Below are 21,667 nucleotides of genomic sequence, written 5' to 3' on the forward strand. Positions count from 1 at the left end.
GGTGATAGGAAGAAGTGGATAGCTTTTGCAGGTAAAATGGACAGAAACTTGGTGATTGATTGGAAATGGATAGTGTGAAAGAAGGAATGATAAAGGATGTCAACCAGATTTTTGGCTTGAACAGTTGAATGGACGGTGATTCATATTTTGAGACGAACCTGGCTGCTGGCTTGTGATACTTTTAACAAGCTTTGAAATAGTTTTCACAAATAATCTTCTTCCTGCTTTTCTAGTATTATTTTTAATTTAGGTATGGATGTTGAATTTTATCATGTCTTTGTAGTTTTATCATTTACTTTTTATTTTTACTATTTGATTGTTTTAGTTTGTACTGTTTCAATTGCTGGTATCAGAAATTCAAATCAAAATAATTTAAGCAAAAAAAGTAAATCTATTGAGTCAAGTATCCAAAGGGAGCAGCGGTAAACCTTGCTTTCAGGTTCAACTATATGGCTGCTAGGGTATCAAACGATGTCAGCGGAACTGGTGTGTCTCTTCCTCCCTTTCTCTCCTTCTTTCTCCCCTTCTATCTCTTGCTTCCTCTCCCTATTACTTTCACCCTCGGACATAACATCTCTACATGGTGGCTCCCAGAGAGCCCTAGGCATCAGGCTCCCAGCTCTAGGTACAGCAGAAGGAATTATCTTGTCTTCCAAACACTTCCAATAAAACTTTAAGGATTTATCATTTGGCTAGGCTGGGTTACATTATAGCCCCACCTAAAGACTCAGTATTTTTTCAAGAACAATTGAAGTTCTGTTCTTATCAGAAGGCCAAAAATAACAGATCTCCACTTACCCAGTGTAACATTTATATTTAAAGATTTAATTTTATTGATGTTCCTAAAACTTCTGGAATGAACCATACTATTTATGGTATATTGTTATTTTTCTGGACCTCTAGATTCTAGTTATGAATATCATTTTGAATGGGCCTCAGGTTTCCTAAGTGAAAATCATTAGTACTTTTTGCCAGATTTTAACATTGTTACATAGCTTTCCCTAAAAGCATTAGGGGGACTTCCCTGGTGGCGCAGTGGTTAAGAATCCGCCTGACAATGCAGGGGACACGGGTTCGATCCCTGGTCTGGGAAGATCCCACATGCTTCGGAGCAACTAAGCCCTTGCGCCACAAATAATGAGCCCACATGCTCCAACTGCTGAAGCCCGGGCGCCTAGAGCCCGTGCTCCGGAACAAAAGAAGCCACAGCACTAAGAAGCCCACACACCACAATGAAGTGTAGCCCCCACTCGCCGCAACTAGAGAAAGCCTGCGCACAGCAACGAAGACCCAGAGCAGCCAAAAATCAATCAATCAAAATAATTTTTAAAAAGCATTAGGAATATTTCAATTTTGATCTGCACCATAGAATAATTTAAATAGCATAGGAAGTACCTAGAACAGAAGGTTAGAAAGAATTTATCCATGGACCTTCTAGGCCTGACACTTGCTTTTGAGGAATAGTTCTTTCCTGAAATTATCCCATGTTGGCTAATGAGAGTGAGACTTCTATCTTTTCTTGAGTAAGTATGAGCAATTTTTAATTTTTCTAACCTGTCATCTTTTTTCAGTCAGGTTTTCAAATTTATTAACTTAGAATTTTTAAATTCCTACTTTTTCACACGTGCATATATTTATTTTATCCTTTCCTCCTCTTGGCTATACTAACTGAAATACTGCTTTTAATTATTTCTTTTAAAAAATGTATCTTGGGGAGTCCACTGGTGGCCTGTTGGTTAGGATTCTGGGCTTTCACTGCCGTGGTCCAGGTTCAATCCCTCGTCAGGGAACTGAGATCCCGCAAGCTGCTCAGTGCTGCCAAAAATTAAAAAAAAAAATTTTTTTAATCTTAGTATTATTTATCAATTGTATTGTTTTCTCCCTAACCATTAATTTCTGCTTTTGCCTTACTTCGCCTCTTAAGTTTAGCTTAAGTATTTTTATTCCTTTTTGATCTTCTTGAATGAATTCTTAATTTTTACTTGATTTTATAAAGTGAGATTATGAATTTTCTTCTGAGCTTAATTTCATCCACAGAAGACTTTAATATTAGGATTTTCATTATAAACATTTTCTAAATAGTCTGTTTTGACAGCTTTAATCACTTTATCAAGTCAAAAATAGGTGAGAGCTACATATTGTGTTCTCTTGTGATCAATGAGTTGAATTGGATTTATTTCAATTTTGGGAAAATATTGAGATTTTTTTTGAGTCCTAATATATGTTAAAGTGTTATAATGTCCCATGGCTTGGTAGAAAGGCATATTCCCTGTAGGGTATAAAGTTCGACATGTGTGTATTAGGTGAGGGTGGGATGTGGGGGGAGGGTAGCTGATGTTGGATAGAATGGTAAGAGAAGGACTATTGGATAAACTGACAGACTTGAAGTAAGGGAACAATAAGAGCAAAAGCCTTGATAAATTGTCTGTGTTTTACTTAACTGGAAGATGGTAGTCTCAGATCTAGTTCTATATATTTAACTTGTTCTATATTTTTACTTCAATAATACTAATTCAAGCACACCTTTTTGCATAATTATATTGTTTAAAACAGTACTAATATCACATTTGGTCACAAGGCAATCATAAAACACAAATGCCTCTCAAAATATTTACATTACCATTGTAATACAGAATTAAAGTTCTCATAGATTACTCTTGAACCCCTGAGAAAAGGGTCATGTTTCCCAGAAGTCCCTATCTGAGAGCTACTACCCTTATACATTATTCTTTAAACTTTTTCCCACTTCCTTCCCAAGTGAAGGAATGGAGAGTGGAGCAATAGTGATTCTTCTTGTTATATTCATGTTTGCATTGAGGTTTTCCTTATCACTGATGTAGCGTGAGGGCATTTGGTCTTTCTCTTGGCTACTTATGGCCCCTATTCCTTATCCCTCCAAATTGTGAGATTCATGGGAGAGCTTTCAGGATTTTTTCTACTTGACTTTCTATACTACTTCTCCTACCACCAGCACTGGTACTACCCATTCTATAAGGAATTCACATGTATTTCCAGCATCTTCTTTCATTTGGGTTAAATTTTTTCTTTATTGGGATAGTACTTCTTTAGGTGTACTGTATGAGATGAGGACACTCACGTAGTTTCAGCATTGGTGGTATATTCTTCTAGTTTATACCTATTTATCTTTGCTTTGTGTTTGGGAAATGAACTTCTAGTAAGCCTATACCTACGCATCTATTTTCTTAGAAGTCTCCTTTTCTCATTTTTATTGAAGGTTAAGGAAGAGCCTTTCTCCATAAGTCATATGTTAGAATAATTTGATTTTAGTGTTAAAAATGATAACTCGTTATGTTTTTTTAATGACTCAACAGGTTGGAATTCGAGGTGCTGATATAGTTGTGCTTGGGGTCGAAAAAAAATCTGTTGCCAAGCTTCAAGGTGAAAGAACTGTGAGGAAAATTTGTGCCCTTGATGACCATGTCTGCATGGCTTTTGCAGGTACTTAGGGACCTACAATAATGATAGAGTATCTTGGTGTAGTAGGGTAACAGTTGGCCCCTCTGTAGCTGTTATGCAATATTTATACAACATATAGAGCTAAACTCCATTTCTTATTAAACATAAACAGTATGCCTTATATTTTTTGGGAAATCACAACTCTAAACCAGCATTTCTGATAATGAGCTTTAATAAAACATAAATTTTAAAAGAAATATATTACCTTAATTATAACTTTAGGTAGCTGTTTTCTTTTTAAACTTTTTACTTTGAAATAATTATACTTAGGAAGTTACAAAACAACACAGGGAAGTCCCCTTTACCCAGTTTCCTCCAAAGGTAACATCTTTAAAAACCAGTAAATTGACATTGGTACAAGCCACAGAGCTTATCCAGATTTCACCAGCTCTACGTGCATTCATTTGCATGCATTTGTGTGTGTGTGTGTAGGTTTAATAGATTTAACATGCGTACATTCATGTAGCCATCACCAAAATAAAGATATACAACTCTTTGGTCATCACAGGGCTATATCATGCTATTCCTCCTTCTTGTGTCTGACATCTGGCAACTACTAATCTATTCTCTATCTGTGTAATTGTGCATGAGAATGTTGTATGAATAAAATCATGTGGTATATAACCTTTTCATATTGGCTTTTCTTGTTCAGCATAATTCCCTTGCAGTTCATCCAAGTTACTGCATACGTCATTACGCCATTGCTTTTTATTGCTGAATAGTATTCCATGGTACAGGATATACCACACTTTGCTAACAACTCACCAATTAAAGGACATTTGGATTATTTCCAATTTTTGCCTATTACAAATAAAGCTGGTGTGAACATTCGTGTACAGGTTTTTGCGTGAACGTAGGTTTTCATTTTTCTGGGATAAATGCTCGAGCACAGTTGCTGGGTCATATAATAATGCATGTTTAGTTTAATAAAAGACCGCCAAATTGTTTTCCAGAGAGGCTGTACTGTTTTGCATTCTTGCTCACAGTGTATGAATGATTCATTTTCTCTGCATCCTCATTAGCATTTGGTGTTGTTACTATTTTTTATTTTAGACATTTGTGTAGGTGTGTCGTGAAATCTCTTGTTGGATTTAATTTGCATTTGCCTCATAGCTAATGATGTTGAACATATTTTTATGTGTTTATTTGCCACTGTATAGCAAACAAGACATGTTTCTTGTCTTTTTTTTTCTTTTTGCTCCTTTTCTAATTGTGTTTTTTCAAAACGAAAATTTTGTATTGAAGTTTAAAAACTTTATTGAGCAACAAATAGCCTTTACCTTACTGTCTTATAAAAGGAATCATTTTGCCACAGAACAAGTCTTAATAAATTTTAAAAGGTTGAAATCATACAAAGTATTTTTTCTGACCAAAATTGAATAAAACTAGAAATCAAGAGCAGAAGAAAAATTGAAAAATACACAATATGTGGAAATTAAACAGTACACCTAAAAAAACCCCATGAATCAAAGAAGAAATCACAAGAGAAATTAGAGAATATCTTGAGACAAATGAAAATGAAAACACAACATACAAAACTTACGGGATGCAGCAGAAGGATTGCTAAGAGGAAAATTTATAGCTATAAATGCTTATATTAAAAAAAAAAAGGGCTTCCCTGGTGGCGCAGTGGTTGAGAGTCCACCTGCCGATGCAGGGGACACGGGTTTGTGCCCCGGTTCGGGAGGATCCCACATGCTGCGGAGCAGCTGGGCCCGTGAGCCATGGCTGCTGAGCCTGCATGTCCGGAGTCTGTGCTCCGCAACGGGAGAGGCCACAACAGTGAGAGGCCCGCGTACGGCAAAAAAAAAAAAAAAAGAAAGATTTCAATTTAGCAATCTAACTTTACATTAAGAACTAGTAAAAGAAGAACAAACTATAAACCCAAAGGCAGCAGAAGGAAGGAAATAATAAAGATTAGAGCAGAGATATGTAAAATAGAGAATAGGAAAACAATAGAGAAAAAGCAATGGACCCGAGATTTGGTTCTTTGCAAAGATCAACATTATGATAGCATTTTCAAGTTAAAGTTGTATAAATTTAAAAGCAACAGACTGAGGACTCATTTCTTCTATAGGTTGTCTATTTATAAAGAAAGTGAATTTGCACTTTTCAATGTATCTTTAAATAGAAGTGGTTCTCTTTTTCCTAGCCATTTAGTATTGATTTGTATAATTGCTAGTTCTTATGTTAAAATCAGACACATATACACAACTATGTTACTCGTATGGTTTGACAAATTTATCACTTATTTTTTTCCTTGAAGTAGTTACATTACTACTTTCTAAATATGATACTTTTATTTTTCTGTAGTTTTGGACCATATTTACAGTGTAAAGGGGAAAACTGTACTTCAAAATCTCCTTTCTGATCATATTTTTAAGTTGAGTGAAGCTTTTAGTCTATAGGGTAGGCTAAGTCAATCTGTTCCCATTTCTTTCTCTCAGATAACCTTTGCAAAGAGAAGAGAATCAGCTTCTCTTCTTTAACTGAGTATCTGATTATAATTCACACCCTACTCATGAATGTTAGAGTGTTCTTAACAGTGGCATATTCTGACAACGTCTTCATTGTTGGTTACTGTTAACTGTCTTCAGGAGCTGACAATTCTTCCAGGTTTGTAGAAACACGTTTTGAAATGGTGTGGAAGGGAAACAAGAGTCTGTGACTGCAAAAGGTTGATGGTTATGTGGGAAACGGCTGTTTCAGAGATTTTGTGAAAGAATTTTTGGGGCAATATGATATTAAGAGAGTGGAGAAAGAAAGAAAATGGTGACGGAAAGGTCAAATGCCAAAAAAGTCTTTAGTAGAAATGTTTGTAATTATTAGAATCCATTTTAAGGTTTTGGTCAGTTTGTTTTTCTTTTGGTAGAAACACCTTCTATCTCCTTATTAGAAGTGTTGAGAATTCATCACATGATGTTTTGGTATGACAAAAGCAAGATGAAGTTTTTTCTTTCTTTCTTTCTCTTTCTATCTTTCTCTTTTTTGGCCACATGGTTTGTGGGATCTTAGTTCCCCAACCAGGGACTGAACCCGGGCCATCGGCAGTGGAAGCACAGAGTCCTAAACACTGGACCACCAGGGAATTCCCTTCTTTTTCTGTTTTAACATTCCTGATTTTCAAACACCTAATCTTAGACAAAAAGCTGAGAAGTGACATGTCACAGTTACACTGAATGCAGATTGAATTCTGTTTGATAATGAAGTAATACTCATTGTTTCCATAAGAAGAAATCCAGCTTACTTCATGGTTTAGGTAATAAGTATCTTGGTTCTGGAATTAGGATAGACCATCAACCTTTGAACAATCTGCCACTGATATCTTCTCAAAAAAGTTTTAAAAAATATGACTACGATTTTTAAAAATTTAATAAAACCTAATCTAATAATCAAACCAGCTACAGTAAGTCCCCTACATACGAACCATCGAGTTGAGAACTTTCAAAGATGCAAACGGGTCTTCACATGTCCGATCACATAAGTTAGTTCACGTGTCTGGCGTACATTGTCATGTGTGTGCATCCTCTACAAGTGGTTGTGCTTTTATGTACTTTACAGTACTGTATAGAGTACAGTAGAACAGTATCTTTATTTCAAGCCCAGGATATCCGGAAGCAAGGGTAAAAGCAGCAGTGATGTAGCTGGTACTGCTGAAGAACTGAAGAGATTCTCAACGCAGGAAATGACGAGGGGATTTTCTTTATTTGACGAGGCACTGTTAGTTTTTGAGGACAGGACCTGAACATAGAATGGTACACGAAGGTTGCAGCAGCCATTCAGAATGCAGTCCAGGCTACCGTGTCATCTATGACGAGAAAAAAAGAGCTACTACCCAGACATCACTGGATCGTTTTTTCAAGCATGTAGATAGAATTGAATCCAGCAAGGAACCAGAACCTGTGCCATCAATGTCAGGCGTGAGTGAAATTGCAGCTTGCCCTCCGTCTTCTATTGCTGACGATCCTTCAGCTCTACCATCTCCCACCTCCTCTGCCTCCTCCACTCAGTAACTCTTCTTGCCTGTTCACTCGATGCCAGCCCCTGTATGCCAGCTGTTGTACTGTACTACTGTACTTTTCAAGGTATTGTACTGTAAGATTAAAAATGTTTTCTTTATTTTTAGTGTTTGTTTTTTACGTATTATTTGTGTGAAAAGTATTATAAACCTATTACAGTACAGTACTCTATAGTCAATTGTGTTCGTTGGGTACCTAGGCTAACTTTGTTGGACTTAGGAACAAATTGGACTTATGAATGCACTTTCGGAACAGAACTCGTTCGTATGTAGGGGACTTACTGTCCTGTGAATTAAACCATTTTGATCTTTGGGAAATAGGTGACTTAACATTAGTGTTTAAACATTATTCTTTAAAACAGTTTTCTTTAAAAAGTAAATAAGAATGGATCAAATGAAGGAAACTAATTTAGGATGAGTTATAGTCTATTTTATAAATCCTTTATTAAGAACATATATTGGAAAAAACAAAGGATGTTACAAGAAAAATATCATGGTGGCCAAAACCCTTTTGACAAGAAAAAATGTCATCCTTTTTTTGTAATATATTGACTACTTTTATAGGACTGACTGCTGATGCAAGAGTAGTAATAAGCAGAGCTCGTGTGGAGTGCCAGAGTCATAAGCTTACAGTTGAGGACCCAGTCACTGTAGAATATATAACTCGCTTCGTAGCAACCTTAAAGCAGGTAAGCCAGTATTCCAACAGATTTCTTCAAGTTTTCTTCTTTTCTATCATTATGGGTCCTGTCATGGGAATACTACAGTCACTCCAACCATTTAGTCTATTAAAACGTCCTAAATTCCTTATTATTTCTCACACTTAACTTCAAACTCACATTCTTATTCCAGTGGAGTGGATTGATTTGATATCAGAAATCTCAATCAATGTCAATTCTGAGAATTATATTAAATTTTAAAAAATGAGTAACCTTTTAAGGAGATTTCTACAGTTGTACAGATTTCTACATCAGAGATGTAGCGGTAAAACACGTTTTAAAGTTTTCCAAAGAAATACCCATGATTCTTTCACCTACAAAGCTAAACACAACCGATCAGGTTTAGATATGACTTCTTCTGAGTCCATGTGTAGATACATGATTTGCCATTTAGTATAATCATGATGCATACAAGTATTGTTTCATTTATTTATCATTTTCTTTGTTCTTTAAATATGGCAACATCTCCTTATACTTACCATCCTTACGAACTATATAGTACTGTTTCTAGTTGCTATCTGGTAATTATTTAGGTTGTTTCCAGTTTCTTTCCTTTTCTCCTTTTCTCTCTCTCTCTCTGCCTTTCTCTCTGTCTCTCTCTCAATCTGCTGCTTTAATAACATTACTCTATCTTTGTCACAGCTTTTCTTTTTCTTTTTTGAATTATATTGTTAAATTAATTTTCAGTATGGATTTACTAGTTTAGAGATTGTAATTAGTTTTAAGACTCTTGTTATACGTAGCTAAATTGCTTTCTAAAAAGATTGAACAAATTTTTATTGTACAACTAGCAATGCATAAATACATCCCTGAAGAATCATCAGCATTGGGTTTTTCATTTTTCTTTTATTTTGCAAATAAGTATAATGTACTGTAATAGTTGTTTTAATTTGTATTTTATAATTAGTAGTAAGGTCAATTTTTTTCCACATGTTGGTTTGCTATTTTCATTTCTCCCAGTGTAAACTATCTTTCCTTTTGACAGGCACTCTAGTAGTTAGGAATGTACTCCCAGGAGCCAGAATTTTGGGATTTAAATCCTGACTTTGCTACTTCCTAGTTAATGCCTTGGGAAAACTATTTAGCCTGTTTTGCCTCAATTTTCTTATTTATAAAATGAATGTTACAATAATGTTTGTTGAATTGCAGCATGGATTAAATGATTTAGTACATTTTAAAGCATTTAGAATACCTCCTGGCATGGATTTTACCATTCGTCTACATAGAGATTTTTTAATAGGTTCTATATAGTCTAGATATTAAGGTTTTAGATTACATACATTTTTTTAAAATTTAATTCACGTTTCAAGAAAGTTCAACATTTTTATATTGTTCTGTTTTTCTTTTTTCTTTGCTTTGATTTTCCCAGTAGTTAAAAGGTACTCACCAAAAAACAAGGTGCAGAACATTGTGTATACAAGGTTCCCAATTGTGGTTTTCAGCTTTTCTTTTGGAAATACAAAAGCTATTATGCATGGAACATTTATAGAAATATACATTGTGAATCTGTAACAGTGGGGTTGCTACTGAGGAGGAAGCTGAGGCTCTGGGACAAAAGAGTTATCCCCATGTACGCCTTTTGTTCTTTTAAATTATTTTAAGTTGTGCGTGTGTTACTTTTTCATTAAAAAGTGGTTGATTAATACTTCCCTTGAGGTCCAGTGGTTACGACTCCACACTTCCAGTGCAGGGGGCGCGGGTTTGATCCTTGGTGGGGGAACTAAGATCCCACATGCAGCACGGCGCAGCCAAAACAAAACAAAACAAAAAAAGTGGTCAATTAAGCAAATAAGGTAAAAGTTTCTCTCCTTAAAGTATATTTACAAAACATCTACTTCATACCTAGGTGTGAACTAGGAACATTAGGAAATACAGAGAAAAAAGACAAACCCTATTCTTTAAGAATTTATATTGTGGACTTCCCTGGTGGTGCAGTGGTTAAGAATCCGCCTGCCAATGCAGGGAACATGGGTTCAATCCCTCATCTGGGAAGATCCCACATGCTGCCAAGCAACTAAGCCCGTGCGCCACAACTACTGAGCCTATGCTCTAGAGTCCGTGAGCCACAACTACTGAGCCTGCGTGCCACAACTACTAAAGCCCACGTGCCTAGAGCCTGTGCTCTGCAACAAGAAAAGCCACCGTAATGAGAAGCCCACGCACTGCAACGAAGAGTAGCCACTGCTCACCACAGCTAGAGAAAGACCGCGCATCAATGAAGACCCAACGCAGCCAAAAATAAAAATAAATAAATTTATAAAAAATAAAAGTATGTTATTAAAAAAAAGAGTTTATGTTTTAACTCACTATTTGCATTCAAAATTTAAAGTGGTTTGGGATTCCCTGGCGGTCCAGTGGTTAGGACTCCATGCTTCCACTGCAGGGGGCCCGGGTTCAATCCCTGGTCTGGGAACTAAGATCCCACAAGCCATGAAGCCAAAAAAAAAACCTCAAAAAACCCCGAAACTTAAAGTGGCCTATAAATATAGATATAATACAATTAAAATTTAAAAATAGATATGTAGACAAGTCCAAGAAGAAAGCTAGTATAAAGCTATCTCAAGCCATAGAGTTATATACAGTTCCTACAGTTGCCTACAAATGTAGTCCTGAGTTTTCTGCCAGGGCTGCCTCTCTGCACAACTTCTGTGGATGCCAGTCTCAGAATTAGTGTGAATTCCACTCCCTAGAGCACAAATTCAGAAAGTTCCTGGCACTAAAGTAAAAAATACCATTAGTTTCCAGTGCCCCACTGTCAGTCAGGAAAAAACATATTTTTTCTTCAAGAGAAACAGAGGTTCCTTGTCTCGGTACTGAAAGAAGTATCTTAGTTGGGTTTTTATATAGAGATAACTTGGTATAGTGAACAGAATATACTTGATAGGAATAGTATCAAGTAAGAATACTTGATAATAACAAAGTGTCCCTCAAAGTAAACCAAGGACATGCTTCCAAAGCACAGCTCATTGAAATCAGCTTTATTGGGAACCAAAATGGTATGACGTGCACAGTTCTCTGAAGTAAGAAAAAAGATTACAGTCTAGTTATGTTACCAAACTTACATAAGGCAACGAGAAAACAAATTTAAGACCATACATAAGAAACTTACGATTTTATTTTACTGTGTACATTTATTTCTTAAAATTTTCATCATGGATTGTGGTTAGTACAGAAAAAGGAAGAGGATCTTGAAGTTATACACAATAGTAATTAATAAAGATCATTTTATCAGGAATACTTTACTATTGGAATTTGTTATTTCATAAGTAATAGTGTTGTCCTTTCTTTAAAAGGCCTCATATAGAAAGTAGTCATGAAAACATTTTATTTTTCAGAAATATACGCAAAGCAATGGACGAAGACCTTTTGGTATTTCTGCCTTAATTGTAGGTTTTGATGATGATGGTATCCCAAGATTATATCAGACTGATCCCTCTGGTGCTTATCATGCTTGGAAGGTGAGTCATGAATTTGTTAATGTATTTTAGAATTTGAGTAGGTGCTTTATCACTTTCAGGGACCTGACAACAAATTATGTTGTACTAAAATATTGATGGTAGTATAAACTTTATGTAACAATTTAGCTAGTCAGAAAGTATGATGGTTTTGGATGGATAAAGAAACACTTTGGTTTATTAATCACAGGATCTTTACTTTTGAAAAATGTGACAAACCAAAATGTATATAAATGGCAAAGTAAGATAAATACCCAGTTTCTTTTCATCATTCATTCTTCCATATTAGTAGGATGCTTGCTTTGAGTAGAAATAGTCTTTTTGTTTTCAGTAAAGAATTAAATGAGCTTTTAAATCTCATGGTGAAATCTTTAATATATCCTCTATTCTAGGAGAGTCAAAGCACCCCAAACTATGAATCTATACCTATGTGTCAGTACCTGGCAGTTGTATCCACATAATTCCTGGAACATAGTTTGTTTTCCAGATAAGTTGTTACTCTTGTTTTAGTACCCAACTGCTAACTTTGTTTAATGGTAAACTCAAATCTAATACAAAAGTCTAGGGCTTAGGGAAACTAGTGACAGCTTGCAGAAGTGAATTTTTGTATATTCTCATATATAAGAATAAGACTATATACTATAGAGTCTAAGTGATTTTGACTTTATTAAAAGTTTAAACACTCAGGCTTTAAATAATTTTATAAAAAGCTTATTTTACTATTATTAAGGGCCAAATAAATTCATGGGAAATACTACCTTGGTCTTTAAACCTGTATTAACTAAAGGATTTGATTTTAGCTGACCATACTCATAAGACGGTTATGAGTTAACCAGGCCAGTAAAAGAGTGGATTATATTCTTGCCACAAAGATCTGAATACTTGCGTTATTAAGGGCACATCTTAAAAAGCTATCTGGACAATCTAATTGGTAACCAGAAACTATGAATTTACCTGATGCAAATGCCAGACTTTTTTTCTGCCGGTTAGAAATCTTTTACAGGTACTAGATTTCATGTGCCTCCCAAATCTATGCCCTAAACAAAACAAATTATTACACTCAATCTTTCTCTAAATATTTTGAAGTCTGCCATCTTCTGTTTACATTTATCATTACATCCTGACCTTTCATTTCAATATCATAACAATTTCCAAGTTTACATAATTTTCTATTTTAATTTGGTTGCTCCCTGGGGGTTATATAGAGAAGCATTTTTATTTCATTTCAAGGTCAGCCAGGAAAATTATGGAAATTTTTTTAATTGTTGGGGATTTCATTTATCACTCAGGTCTGAAACTGCTGCTGTGGTACTGCAAGGCCACGTGGTGGAGGTGGGGAGGGTGTGAACAGCGTGAGCATGTGCACACACACACATACACCCCGTTATCATCATTTTACTGATTTTACATGTTGTACTTTCTTATAAGATTTTGGTTGAAGGAAGCATTATGCAGCTTAAAAAAATCATCTATAACAAAAAAGTCTTGGAAACTTTAATTTTATGTATTTGGTAAGTAAGACTCAGGAGTTAAGTGATTTTTTTTTTAAGTTCACTAGTTAATAGCAAAACTGGAATTAGAACTCAGGGTCTTCTGCTTGTTAGTCCAGTATTCTGTCCACTACTTCATGCTACTTCCCTAGGCCAAAGGATTCTCTATACATTTAATATAAATTCTGATATTCAGTCTTTAAAGGTGGAGTAAAATCTTCCGGTTTTTATTTTTATTTGGGGGGAGCGCTTTAAACATAAGTGTTTTTGTTTGTTTGTTTCTATGTTTTGTTTTTTTACTCTGACCTACTATATCACTGACAGGATGGTATAGAGGACTTGAGAACACAGCTCTGGTACCGTGAGATGACAACACTGCAGTACTAGGTTGTAGTCTTACACGGTACACATAGAGGACATGTGAAATAGACACTAGAGGTTTTTGCTTATTAGAGTAACATGATCTGATTTATATTTTAAAAGTATCTCTTTTATTGAGAACAGATTGTAGGGTAGAAGCAGGCAAACAAGTTAGGGGACTCAATAATAATTCAGGCAAGACCAGATTTAGATCAGAGGCAGTGGCCAGTGAAAGGTGGGGATAGATCCAGCCTAGTCTGTAAAGGAGGAGAACCCAGAAAGCAATATCCTGGATCCTAAGTGAAAACAGTATTCTAAGAAGAGTTGATCAGCTGAGTCAGTGCCACTGATGGATCAAGTAAGAAGAGGACATGAAATGATTGAATTTGGTAACAGGCAAGTCATTGGTGACTTCGGCAAGGACAGCTTGGATGGAGCGATGGTAAAGAGCTTATAAGGCCAAGTGTTTTGCTGTTGTAGGTAACACTTTAAAACAGGAACAAAGTTAATATGTTGTATATTTCAGAGCAGTGTTTCTCAAAGTGTATTTCTTTTGATGTTAATAGGTGTAATGTAAACAAGCTCTTTAAAGCTAATTAACTTTGAGAGATGTTTTTCTAAAGAAATTTAATAAATTTTGTTACCTTCTGCATCTTCTAAAAGGCGTTATAAATATTCTAGAAGCAGTTAAAGTAGTAGTCTCCAAGATTACTTGAATTTGGAACCCTTTTATCATAGATCCTCTCTCCACTCTGGTATTCTTTGGAAAATATTTAAAGGCCATTTAACCATCATTTTTAGGAAGCATATTAGGAAGTGCTTTGGGGATCAGCATTTGTTGAAGGGAAGGGAACCAGATTAGGCTGAGGGAAAAGTTGGACTGCAGTGCAATCTCAATAAAGGCCTCATCAATCCCATGGGAAGCCCTGGATCTGGGGTAGCTCTTCAAAGTTGTTCCAAGTTGGGGTGAGGGTCTGGACATTAATAGCTCTTCATCAATCAGTCATTGGACTTGGGCCAACCCTAGATAGTACAAGACCTTAGGTGAGGCAGCTCTTGTTAACAAAGGCACCTCTCAAAGAAGTTAAGAGCTGAGGGCTGTGTGCCATTGGCACTTCCAGCAACTGTAGGAATAAGGCTTTCATTTCTGAAGGGGGGTGGGGCAGTACGTCACAGGATCTACTCAAAGGTGTACTCGTGAGTTATTGTTCTTTGCTCCTAACAGAGATGCGATGATTCTTCACACAGGATTTATTTCTCCCACCTAATGAGAAGGTTGAAATAGGCAGTTGCTGGTGTTTGTCTCTTTTATTATCTTAGTCTTTTCTCATGCTCTCAAGGTAGTTACTAGACCTCCAGCCAACATGTCTGCATTACAGGCAGCAAGGATTCCTAGAAGTTTCACCCAGTTACTTCCACTTGTATATACCTTTTGGTAACAGAGGGTAGGACATGACATTTTTCAGCAGGCACATTGCCTAGAGTTCTGTTACAAAGGAAGAATGGATATTGGGGTTGGCAGCTAATATTGTTTGCCACAGAAAATTGTCATTAATCTGGATAGGCAGGCAGGAAAAACACTGCAAACTCATCAGAGTCTGTTGAAGTGAGCTGGAGTGGGTGATCGGGTTGCAGGGAGGGTAGGGGCATGAGTGTGGCAAGAAGCAGCTAGATTTTAGGAAACCAGTCAAATAGGTTAAGAGTTAAAGAATTTTGACATCAGCAATTGGAAGAGGTGGACAGGAACGTCACCAGGAATTTACAAGGTGACTTCTAAAGGCTCAGTGAGATTTTTGGACAAACCACTACCTTATGTACTTCCTCTCTGGGCAGCAACCAATTAGTTAACCAAAACAAACTAGAAGCTGATAAACTCCAAAGTCATACCAGGCTGAAGGCTTTACCTTTGATCTTAATGAAATTTCAAGGCCACAAAATCTGATTTAAAATTTCACAGCTATTTATTTTAATCTTCTGAAATATAAAGCTATCAAAAAAGTTCTGTCAAGTAGCAGAACTATATACTCATGTAGTACAAAAGGTGTGTTTTCATTCTCACTTCCTAAAAGACTCCTTTGAGATCTCTTTCCAGTAATCATAACACCTACCAGTTGGAACTGAGACATCCCCCATTTCGTGCCAGAATCCTTCGGTGAAAGGATGGGCCTTTCTGCTGGTTCTTTTCTCTCTCTAGAGACATCACAGCAAGGGGCATGTGGCAGCATGGGGTATAGAGTTCAAAGCTTGGATTGGTGATTCCGTCTACTTGGTTTCAAAGCTCAGATCTTCTACTTACCCGCTATATGATCTTGGGCAAGGTTACTTAAGCCAGTGGTTCACAATGGGGGTGATTTTGTCCCATCTAAGGGACATTTGGCAATATCTAGAGACACATTTGGTTGTCACAGCTGAGGCCGGGGTGCTGCTGGCATCTAGTGGATAAAGGCTGCTAAACATCCTGCTGTGCACAGGACAGCCCTCACAAGGGCAGAGCTATCCAGCCCAGGATGCCAACAGTGCTGAGGTTGAGAAGGCTCTTTTAACCCCGTCAACCCTTCATTTCTTCCTCAATGAATTAGAGTAGTAACAGTACCTATTTAATTGTTTTTGTGACGGTTAAGATGAGATAATCCATGTAAAATGCTTAACATAGTGCCTGGCACATTAAGTGCTCTGTTAATATAAATTACTGTTATCATCATCATTATCATTACTAGTACTGGATATTGAGACCAAATGGAAAGAACATGCCATATACTACCTGTAGTCATGCAGCCAGGAAAATGCATTTCCTCTTCCCTTCATCTGATGAAAATTTCTAAAGAACAAAGAAAAATGGGGCATGGAACAGAAGCAGCCCTTCTTGCTTATAGTCAAAGGATATAATGAATCAGTAATTAGTATACTTATGTTCTAAGTTCTAAGAAAATGATGCACAGTCCTATCCACAGAAACAACTTTCTTCTTCACAGTGATGTCCTTTTTTTTTCTTCTTTTTGCATCATATTGCAAAGTTATGTCTCCTTTCCTCTTCACATCTTTTTGAGTTTCAACTCTTTTAATCTTTTCTGACTACTAAGGACTTGGGAGCCATTAAGGAAATAGAAAGCACTGGCCAGGAAAGCATTGGTATATTTGAAAGTCAGGCATGCCATCACCACAGATTATTCATATAGTAATCAAATGAGCTGTTGAAATGTTTGCTAAATCTTCGAACCTACAATCTTCATTTAGTAATTATGCTAAGAAATATTGGAGTAAGCTCTAAACCTCACTTAGTAACCGTAAGTTCATTCATATTGCAGTAATATTAATTATTATCTTCTATCTTTCAAGGCAAATGCAATAGGTCGAAGTGCTAAAACTGTCCGAGAATTTCTAGAAAAGAATTACACAGAAGATGCTATAGCAAACGACAGTGAAACTATCAAATTAGCAATAAGAGCTTTGCTGGAAGTAAGTGATCTAATAAAGCATATACAGAAAAGCATGTTTTTTCCCCTCATTCAGTCGCTTATTAAAACAGAGACTTTCCTGAAGTAATTCTAAAATTGCACTTGTTTTACATTAGGTTGTCCAATCTGGTGGAAAAAACATTGAACTTGGTATAATAAGAAGAAAGCAACCTTTGAAGGTAAGTCATTAACCAAAGAGGACAAAATATCTGTAGTATAAAGTATTTTGACAAAATTTAATATGTTGTTGACACCTGTGAATCTTTTATTATAAGCCTGAAACATCCATTAGCATCCATTGACACTATGATGACTTCTGTTTTGTTTCTGTAGCCTAATAGTCACTAATTTGTATATGCTTATTACACAAGCAGTTATCTATTCCTAGCCCTCTGGGAAGACCTAGATGTGCTGAGATCTATATATAGGCCTACCCCATTTAGTATATGTTCTTATAAGTAGGCACCCCTACTGAGTCAGTCCTATATAGGGTCAGTGTAGCATATTCCTTACAAAGATTCATTCCTGGCACCATATAGAGAACAGTTACTCTTCCTGTCTTTACATCTTCTGAAATCAAGATTGGCTTCTAGCCAGTGTCATTCAGCTGCCATTTATATAATTGTTGGTCCTCTAGGCTTCTAACATAATGTTATCCTTCATTATGTCGAAAAACCACCCTTGGGCTTCCCTGGTGGCGCAGTGGTTGAGAGTCCGCCTGCTGATGCAGGGGACACGGGTTCGTGCCCCGGTCCGGGAAGATACCACATGCCGCGGAGCGGCTGGGCCCGTGAGCCATGGCCGCTGAGCCTGCGCATCCGGAGCCTGTGCTCCGCAACGGGAGAGGCCACAACAGTGAGAGGCCCGCGTACCGCAAAAAAACAAACAAAAAAAACCAAACCACCCTTTCTTGATTGCCTACTGGTTTTTATCTATTTTCTCTACTTTTCATTTATGAGTGCCTTGAGCTTATTTAAGACTTGCATTTTAATATCTAGTGTGATAATCTTTCCATATTTCTTTATGGCAAGTCTAGCATTATTATTTGTACACCTTTTGTCAGCCATTATGTGTTAAAACTGCTAGACTGCAAAATAAAGTATTCAGAACGCTGTGATAAATTGTTCCAAATACTGTGATACAGGACTCATTGGCTAAAGAGCATTTGAAATGTGGTTCACTATTGTTCATTAGGTAGAGCTTCACACTGTTTGCTAACTAGCTGTTCTTTAGCTGAGGGTGTACAAAAGCACTTGCATGGGAAACTATATGAAAAGTGCGCTAAAAAGGATTATTTTATATATAACTTTTGTTTTAAAGAAAATATTTCAAGGGGAAATAATGTTAAAATCAGTGCTGTGTGGAGCAGTGGTTTTTGCTTTTGTTTTTGTTTTCTTGACAGTTTTTTGTTGTTGTTCTTGTTCTTTTGACACCAGTGGATGGGGATGCAAGGAGAGTGCAGGAGCAAGTTTCAATGAATAAGAGAAAAGGGGACAGGGTAGTTGGGTCTCCCTCTGCAAGGCTCCACATAAATAACCAGGGTGCTGAGCACAGAGTATGGAGATAGGAACTGGGTCAGGTTGTCACCCCTGCTGCCAAGGACTTAGGGACAGATGTGCCAACACCAAAGGGACACAGAACCACTGAGTCCAGAGTCACCTCTCCAGCCCCATCACATACATATGTACACACCTGGACAGACACACACACAGATATACATATAGTTTTATTTATGAGTGGTAGAATGGTATGTGTACTGGCACCAAAGTTACACTATCTTTCCACATGATATTTCACAATAGGCTGTGTAGTGAATAGAGCCTGTGCTTTGGAATTGGATAGATCTGGGTTTAATTCCCAGCAGATGCATTTGTTTAACCATATGATCTTGAGCAAGTTGCTGCCACCTTTGATTTTAAATAAAATAAAATTGATTTAAATAAAATAAAAACTGTTTTGCTCTCTACTCAGTAGCTGTAAACAAAGCACAGTGTAAATCATCATTTTCCTGCCTTTGGCTAGTCCATGAGCTGATAAAATAGACAAACCTTTTCAAGAATCACACAGTGGGGTAGGGATAGGAGTTCAGTAATGAGTTATTTGCTCATGAATAGAATAAGCCTCACATAAAAATGTTTTCAGAGTTATCATATATAGGATATGCAATGCAATGTTGCATTTGCCCAGCTTTCTATATTAGCACACGAGAGTGGAAATGTCATAGAGTTCTGGTTTTGTCCATAATTGTTACAAGTATGTTGCTTTTGAACCTTGTGAAATATTTCATTATATATTTGAAGTTATAAAATATAATGTTATAAATAGAACATAAAAATTTATAAAATATAATTGGGGTCCTTCACATTATAAATATTTAGAAATTATTGCTATAACTGAAATTTGCTTTTTAAATTTTTTTCTCTTTTCAGATGTTTAGTGCCAAAGAAATTGAATTACAAGTAAATGAAACAGGAAAGGAAAAGGAAGAAGCAGAGAAGAAAAAATCAAAGAAGACTGCCTAATTCTGAGGATAAACACTGGGAGCTTTTAATATTTTGTTGTGCTCCTTAGAATTATTTAGTGAAATTTTAAGGAAATAAGTTAATTTGCAACATTACACTTAGTAGTTACGTGTTGTTTTGAGAATGCCATTTGTGGCTGTCTTCAGTCTATTACATAGACAAACATACATTAGTATGAAGATTTTCTTTGAAAAGAGAGTTCAGTAATTGTTGAAAGCAGTCAAGATTTTATATAAGCCCGAGACTATACTTTATAACTTGCCTAGTATGTTACTTTTTTCATACATGCAAATTTAATTAATAAAAATTAAAAATTAATAATTTGGTGCCATTTGAGCATAGACTGTCAGGTAAAGATAGCTATTCCAAAATAAACTGAATATACTATTGACTTGCATTTCTAGATGAATGATAAAAACATCCTTGTGTTGGTGAATTGCCAAAATTTTGTCAGAGCCTTTTAAAAAAATTTTTAAATATTTTGTTATATTTATTTTACCTTATAAGTTGCAGTACAGTCATCCCTTGGTATCCAAGGGAGATTGGTTCCAGGACCCCTTGTGGATACCGAAATATGCAGATGCTCAAGTCCCTTATACAGAATGGCACAGTATTTGCATTAACCTACACACATGCTCTTGTATACTTTATTTTTTCTTCCACTTTTATTGATATAATTGACATACAGCACTGTATAAGTTTAAGGAGTACAGCATAATGAGTTGATTTAGAAACATGAAGTGATTATCACAATAAGTTTAGTGAACATCATCTCATATAGATGCAAAATGAAATAAACAGAAAAAAATTCTATTTCTTGTGGAGAACTCTTAGGATTTACTCTCTTAACAACTTTCATATATAACATACAGCAGCATGAATTATGTTTACCATGTTGTACATTACATCCCTAGTACTTATTTATCTTATGCCTGGAAGTTTGTGCCTTTTGACTGCCTTCATCCAACTGCCCCTTCCTCCAACCTCTGCCTCTGGGAACCACAAATCTGATCTCTTTTTATATGAGTGAGTTTGTTTGTTTTTTCTTTTTTTTTTAATTAATTTATTTTATTTTTAGCTGCGTTGGGTCTTTGTTGCTGTGCACGGGCTTTCTCTAGTTGCAGCGAGCGGGGGCTACACTTCGTCGCGGTGCACGGGCTTCTCACTGCAGTGGCTTCTCTTGTTGCAGAGCATGGGCTCTAGGTGCATGGGCTCAGTAGTTGTGGCTCGTGGGCTCTAGAGCACAGGCTCAGTAGTTGTGGCACACGGGCTTAGTTGCTCCACGGCATGTGGGATCTTCCTGGACCAGGGATCGAACCCGTGTCCCCTGCATTGGCAGGCGGATTCTCAACCACTGTGCCAGCAGGGAAGCCCCTGGAAGTTTGTACTTCTTTATCTCTCTCATCTATTTCTTTCCTCCTTGTACATGCCCTCCCCTCTGACAATCACCTGTTTGTTCTCTGTATTTATAACTTTCTGTTTCCTTATTTTTTGTTCATTTGTTTTGTTTTGTAGATTACATATATAGGTAAAATGCACTATTTGTCTCTTCTGTCTGACTTATTTCACTTAGCATAATACCCTCTATGTCCATCCATGTTGTTACAAATGGCAGGATTTAATTCTTTTTTATGGCTGAGTAATATTCCATTACACGCGCATGCGCGTGTGCACACACACACACACGTGTGTGTGTATATATTTTCCTTATCCATTCATCTACTGATGGATACTTTGGTTGCTTCCATATCTTAGCTACTGTAAATAATGCTGAATTGAGCATAGGGGTACATATATCTTTTCTAATTAGCATTTTTGTTTTCTTAGGATAAATACCCAGGACTGGGGAATCTCCTGGCAGTCCAGTGGTTAGGACTTTCACTCCAGGGGGTCCGGGTTCAATCCCTGGTCGGGGAACTAAGATCCCACAGGCTGTGCAGTGTGGCCTAAAAAGAAAAAAAAATACCCAGGAGTGGAATTGCTGAATCATACGGTACTTCAATTTTTAATTTTGTTGAGGAATTTCCATACTGTTTTCCATAGTGGCTGAACCAATTTACATTCCCACCATCAGTACACAGGGTTCTCTTTTCTCCACATTCTCGCCAACACTTGTTATTTGTTGTCTTTTGGATAATAGCCATTCTAACAGGTGTGAGGCGGTATCTCAC

At 36.6% G+C, this 21,667-nt stretch overlaps 1 protein-coding gene across 4 annotated transcripts in view; it reads left to right on the forward strand.

The window, feature by feature from the left end:
• PSMA8 (proteasome 20S subunit alpha 8) overlaps positions 1–19,687 on the forward strand; it is a gene marked incomplete at its 5' end in the record, with an annotated part of 30,654 nt that extends 10,967 nt beyond the window's left edge. Inside the window, 6 exons of one of the 4 annotated variants that reach the window (XM_079717442.1) lie at positions 3,333–3,459; positions 8,015–8,184; positions 11,550–11,672; positions 16,856–16,975; positions 17,091–17,153; positions 19,404–19,687. In XM_079717442.1, coding sequence (XP_079573568.1) covers positions 3,333–3,459; positions 8,015–8,184; positions 11,550–11,672; positions 16,856–16,975; positions 17,091–17,153; positions 19,404–19,496 — 696 coding nt within the window. In that variant the 3' untranslated portion in view covers positions 19,497–19,687. The remainder of the gene's footprint in view (positions 1–3,332; positions 3,460–8,014; positions 8,185–11,549; positions 11,673–16,855; positions 16,976–17,090; positions 17,154–19,403) is intronic. The other 3 variants (XM_079717443.1, XM_079717444.1, XM_079717445.1) reach the window with 3 other exon arrangements.
• Between the last annotated feature and the right edge of the window lie 1,980 nt (positions 19,688–21,667).

The sequence above is a fragment of the Hyperoodon ampullatus genome (genome assembly GCF_949752795.1).
Source record: "Hyperoodon ampullatus genome assembly, chromosome: 13".
Taxonomy (NCBI): domain Eukaryota; kingdom Metazoa; phylum Chordata; class Mammalia; order Artiodactyla; family Ziphiidae; genus Hyperoodon; species Hyperoodon ampullatus.